General features: G+C 40.4%; 1 protein-coding gene across 1 annotated transcript in view; it reads right to left on the bottom strand.

The window, feature by feature from the left end:
- Positions 1-301: 301 nt before the first annotated feature.
- LOC137298806 (EGF-like domain-containing protein 2) overlaps positions 302-6,314 on the bottom strand; it is a 28,946-nt gene continuing 22,933 nt past the window's right edge. Inside the window, exons 6-11 of the mRNA XM_067831079.1 lie at positions 5,860-6,026; positions 5,047-5,186; positions 3,229-3,310; positions 1,726-1,903; positions 1,151-1,286; positions 302-540 (exon numbers count right to left, since the gene is read on the bottom strand). Of these exons, the coding sequence (XP_067687180.1) occupies positions 302-540; positions 1,151-1,286; positions 1,726-1,903; positions 3,229-3,310; positions 5,047-5,186; positions 5,860-6,026 (942 nt within the window). The remainder of the gene's footprint in view (positions 541-1,150; positions 1,287-1,725; positions 1,904-3,228; positions 3,311-5,046; positions 5,187-5,859; positions 6,027-6,314) is intronic.

The following is a 6,314-nucleotide window of genomic DNA, read 5'->3' as shown; positions in this document are numbered from 1 at the left end:
TTTAAGTACAATTTTATTGGTTTTAAATAGAAATAATCGCCCTGGGTCAGTTAATCAGTTATGCTAACAAAACACTTCCAAGAAAATTGGACAAAACTTTCCCCAGTGGTTTAACAGTACATGATGAAGGTACAGCACACGGAATGATGGAGGTGGCCGGGCAGACGAATATGTCATTACTGACTTAGGAATGTGCGAACTACGAAGTAATAGAAAAGGAAGCATTATTCACAATACGCATGTACAGTATCATATTCTCCACTGAAACATGAGCTACCAATATATCTACTTGGGGTTTACATCAGTATTTGCGACTGAACGCCCTAGGTTGGCCGAGAGTGGAGAAATTGTCACCACCCTCGTCTCTCCCCTTGCACTTCGGAGAAGCTTGTCTAGTGATGACCGCACGCGACACCATGGCGATGGTGACGATAAGCAGAATGATGGTGACGGTGCCAAGTGCAGCCATAATGGTGGTGACCTCTTTACTGATGCTGCAGACTTGCTGGTTCTCCGACTTAACCACATCGTCCGGTTTCTCTGTAACACACATCGGTTCTAACTCAGGACCAGTGGACCACTGACTACAGCTTAGAAGCATATGCATATCCTACAGTTGGAATCTACCCACACGGCATGAAGAGCAAAGAATACTGAGATGTAAACTGCGCACGTGTTTTTGGAATGAAAGTGTCGGGACAGGATGGTTGAGCATGAAATAGTGAAAGATTCATTGATTGCAGGTATATCTACGGTCTCTGAGTAGATTACACAGTAATTTGCCTTTATATAAACCGAAAACAACATTGGTCTGAGTACCAACGGAAGCTGCTGATGACTGACTAATAACAGAATAGGGGAATATAATCGGAAGCTGGAATATTGCTGAGGTCGGCATAATACTAAACTCGCTCACTCATGCATTGCTGCAATGTTGACGTTAGTATGTGTTATTTTACCTGACACATTGTTTATGAGGGTTGACTTCAGTATGTGTTATTTAAGTTGACACATTATTTATGAAAGTTCAGTATGTGTTATTTTAGCTGACGCATTGTTTATGGGGGTTGACTTCAGTATGTGTTTGTGTTCCTGGGGTAAGTGTACACTCTAGGTAAATCCAGTTTTATTTGTGTGAGCAAACTCCTACCTTCCATTTGGTCTTCGTCGAGGAATGGGCCTCTGATGTGGATGATGTCATTAAATTCTTGAGTCTGTAATTTCTGCGCATCTCGCCGCTTCCGTCCATACCCCTTCTGGTTGGTCAGAGTGTTAGAACAGTCTCTCTGCACAACACAAGTGTCATTTCAAAGAAAAATATGGTGAACATGTGCCTACACAGTGATGATAATGTCCAACGTTCAACGACGCTAATGTCCAATATACAACAATGGTGAATTTCAATTGATACCCAACAATTGGTAAAAGCCTGGAAATAAAGTGGTTCACTTGAACCCGTTACATGGGGCTCACTCTTTCCCTTAATCACTCCCTTGACAGAAGACAAACCTCACTCACTCACTACCTTGACAGAGGACAAACCTTACTCACCCATTCCCTTGACAGAAGACAAAGCTTACTCACTCACTCTTTTGACAAATGAAAAACCTTACTCATTCCCTTGACAGAAGACAAACCTTACTCACTCACTCCCCTGATACAAGACCAATGCCGTCAGTTACAGTACTATTTTATGCAACTGATGTGACTGAAACTGGCACTTACAGGCTCGCACCCGTCTCCAAATCCCGGTGGACACGCCTTCACCTTACAGCTGATTCCCAGCTGGTCCGACGACACAAACTTGAAGACACGTATTGCTATTGTGATGGTAATGGTCTTGTTATCATCTTCTGTGTCTATTGGTTTGCTCAGAATCGACTTCGCATCATCCTGCACGCAGCTGCAATTTGAAGCAGATAGCATGTATTCGGCGTCGTGTTTGGGGAAGATCAATACACGAGCGAGTGTATTAATTTCTTTATTATTCATTTGTATCTAACTTTTTATTTCTAAACAACTAAATCAAAGTAAAACGAAATTGACTAGCTACTATTGCACGAAGGCAAAAAATACAAACACATTTTTAATTGAAATTTAATCTTTATCAACTTAAGTAACTGTAAGAATTGTACAACTGGAGACAGTGTTAATGGGGAAGTTATTCGTGGTCAGAAGAGTCAATGAGAGGAGAGCGAGCAACACGGCTCATAGAAGTGCCATAGAAGACTTGTCATTTTTGATGTGGAATGTCCCCCCGTATATTGGACCACCGAAGATAATGTGATCAACATCACTAGACAAGACTTTGCTTGTGTTTGTGTACGAAATGGATTGGGATGTTAGATTTATTTCGGACAAACTGCCGATGACGGAACGATTGAAGACGCGCAAAGCGAGCATGGAAACATGGCAGACTGATTTCCAGTCGAAGACAACAGATTTCCCACTTCCACAGTGCTGTGCATGAGAAGGGCGTGAATAATTGTTCACACTCTGTACATTTTTATGTCCTTATCGAGCCGAGTTTATTTTTACCTTTTCTTGAAATCTCATATCAATAAACACTGTGTGTGAAAAATTGTTTGTTTGTAACGTTTTGTATATGATAGCATTTCATTGGTTAGTTATCGTAGTAGCGACACTGAACATTCGTAGTAAATTTGTAGTAAAATGTTATGAATAAAAAAATAGTTCCACATTCTAATGGGGTCATGGTCGGATAACTGACTAAAGGAATTTGTTTTAGGGTTTATTGCACGGGTGCAATGGGTGATTTTTATGATTTTTTTCAATCGTTTATGATTCACTGTATGGATAATGAGCTTAATAAACACCACAGACAATGCCGTTAAACGGTTACGGAACTCGATGTGTAATGACATTGTAACGCACCCTGACTCTTACTACTGATTCATAGGGGGGCATTGATGACGTCATATGTTACAAGTGATTCATAGGGAGACATTGTTGACGTCATAAATGTTACAACCGAGAATAGGGAGGCTTTGATGAAGTCATTAACATTCCTATTTACTGATTTTACAGAACTCACTACAACACAAATTCATGAACCTCTATTCATGGAAACATATATGGCAATGTCTGCAGAAGCATTGCAGTGTGATAATGTGTATTTTCATACTTATTGCTATTATGCCTCCTGATGACTATAAGTACTCCAAAGACCCGTATTGCCACCTGTCATGGCAGTCTGTCGAACATTACCTGTCTGCTACCACCGTCAGATTAGCACCATCAGGATTTGTGTCATTGAAGACACACGATTCCAGGCGTGCACCATCAAAACCTGCAAAATAATGCTGAAATGAGCTGATTTAGACGTCAGGACATATGAATGTATCAACAGAACGCTACTTACAAGTTTTGGAGTTGCCGCAATTCACATTGTAGTTTATTCTCCTTTGGCTTACCTGACGCATTGAAGTGGAACCAATATCCGACATCCCTTGGTGTGCCAGGGCCACGTGTACTCACCTGCCAGTTCAGCACCATTCTGACATCTGTATCACAGGCTTTATTTTCATACACACCACGCACCTTCAAGGACGTCACTGGGCATATTTTAAAGGCACAATATCACACATTTTTGAGAATATTTTGGACTGAATTAATGCAATTAAAGACTTTTTATCCCTGACAACGTGCCTGAAATCGATAATTGAAACTTCCAAATAGAGAACGCTTGCCATCTATGGAATATAAACAACTGCACCGTATATCGGAAACTCTCGCTGGCGGTGTTGTCGGTATTTGCCAATGGTTTCAGTCACAAGTTGTGCGTAGAATATTCGTAAAGAGCGCTCAAAGGGACATAACTCTATGGCATTCGTTTGGAATAATGTTCGGCAGGTAGAGGGCTCCAGAGTCGATATGACGCAAAGGTGCATTAATTAATTCGAAATTTCTAATTTAATATTGTAATACTCTTAAGAATAAATTATATAGAAGCTTATCTGAAGGTTAATAGATAGTATTATTGAGAAAAATGCAATCTTTAGTTTTCGAGAAGTGTGGTATGATGCAGTGCTTTTACATTTTCTCACTTGACGACTCTGACAAACACAAACACGCGCACTCACTCATCATTCTCTTACGCTTTACTCGCTTTTACAGTCACACGTCAACTCGCTATTCACTCTCACACTCTGTTCACGCCAACTCGCTATTCACTCTCACACTCTGTTCACGTCAACTGGTTATTACTCTCTGTTCACGTCAATGTCATCCCAAATCTCTCACACGAACAGTGTGTCCATGGTCTTAAAACCATGAAATGACCTCAACTGACCTCTAAATGGAGCTTTAAAGAAAGTATGCGTCACAATAATGACTTTTGCAGCTACGAATGTAGTTGCGATTATAGTCATGCTGACAAAAATGAAATAACTAGACACGCCTCAATTGTGTTAATTGGAATATTAACAAAAACACATTTCCAGTCCAAGACCCTTTCACAGTTATTTAGTTAGTCACGAAATGTTCAGTATGTACAGTGGTTGATATACTGAAGGTAGCAGTAATATCAACCGATAACGTTTGTTAACGAAGAGGTTATTTCTTATTGTCAGCTACATATGCCATATTATTATGAGCAATATGTACATGTCACGATGTCGGAGGGTAATATAAGGACCAATACGTATACGTTTGTGTTACAGTGTATGTAGGTAAAATAAGGACCAATACGTTGATGTAGGTAATATAATGACCAATACGTTGGTGTTACAGTGCATGTAGGTAAAATAAGGACCAATACGTTGATGTAGGTAATATAATGACCAATACGTTGGTGTTACAGAGTATGTAGGTAAAATAAGGACCAGTACGTTGATGTAGGTAATATAAGGACCAATACGTTGGTGTTACAGTGCATGTAGGTAAAATAATGACCAATACGTTGATGTAGGTAATATAAGGACCAATACGTTGGTGTTCCAGTGTATGTAGGTAAAATAAGGACCAATACGTTGATGTCACAGTGTAGGTAGGCAATATAATTACCAGTACGTAGATGTCACTTACTTAGAGAGTCTATGGTGAAGGTCAGAGTCAGCACCTCGCCGAGCTGGACTTCCTTTGGATTTGTGCCCTTTCCTTCTGATTCGATTTGAAATTTGACCGGTGACAACTGTGCCTCCCTCGTCAACTGGTTCATATCGCTCCTAGAATTGATTAAATAACTAATCGAAATGGAATGAGCAAGAAATACACTAACATACAACGTCATTCCATACACGAATATATCAGAACAGAGACTGAAGCTGAAGGTAGTCCATTAGTGAAATTCTTTGGCATATCATACACTCTTCAAAAATGGAAATTCATAAGTAAAACAGTTGTTTATATTTATGACACATTCTTACAAAAGCAATATTTATGATTAAAGTATGTAAGTCGTATGTTCGTGAACATAGCGAAAGCGTTGAAGCGATCCAATCTTCCTACGTTAAGTCAAAAGCTGCAATGATAGATTGGTCCACATATCTAGTGACGGACGCGAGATGGTTCCGGGCGTCATGTTCTTTTCTCAGGGGGAATCAGAGAGGCATTTTCTGTGCAGGTGGGCAATATGATAGCATCGATCAAAGTCTGATAGCTTAATGCTGTTATCCATAAAGTTTGTGAATATATTCTGTTCCGTCACATAATAGCTTTTAGCGTTGACGTCGTTCATAACCCAAAGCCAATGTCGTGCCATGGCCTGTACTGGTAAACTAGATCAAATCTGAATCTTCGACGGTACGAGCGAACACTTGAAGCAGTTGTCTAAAGCAGCCGCTCCCCACTACCCTTCATTCCCTATAACTATAAAGTGGTTGTCGTGTTTCAACTTACGCTTCCAGTGACACACTGTATGCACTCTTGTAAATTTCGACACTCTGGGTATTGAAGATACACGTGAAGTTGAGCACTTCGTCCAGGGACGTCATGAATGTCTTCTCGTAGACGATGTAGACGATACGTGTATAGGACGTCGTGGAGGCGTTGGAGATGTCTGTACTCTGTGATAACAAGACAACACCAGTGACACTAAATCTTTCACGTACATGCACATAATTACCTGTCTACAGCTCTGGGCATACACATGCCAAAGACACAATTGAGCATAACCATCAAAGAGACAACACTTATAGTCCGGCAATTTTCAAATCATATCTGGACGAAGTGATTGGGATCGAGACTGGGCCAGACAACACACTGGAAGATTCAAATCGCTGTTAGTGGTGTGTATTACGTAGAGGGTTATGGACGAGTAACTCTCTATTCCTTAAAAATAACGGAGCCAAGGC

Source organism: Haliotis asinina, chromosome 10, assembly GCF_037392515.1.
Source record: "Haliotis asinina isolate JCU_RB_2024 chromosome 10, JCU_Hal_asi_v2, whole genome shotgun sequence".
In the NCBI taxonomy this organism is placed as follows: Eukaryota; Metazoa; Mollusca; class Gastropoda; order Lepetellida; family Haliotidae; genus Haliotis; species Haliotis asinina.
The sequence above is the reverse complement of the archived record's forward strand: the minus strand, read 5'-3'. Positions and strand labels throughout refer to the sequence as shown.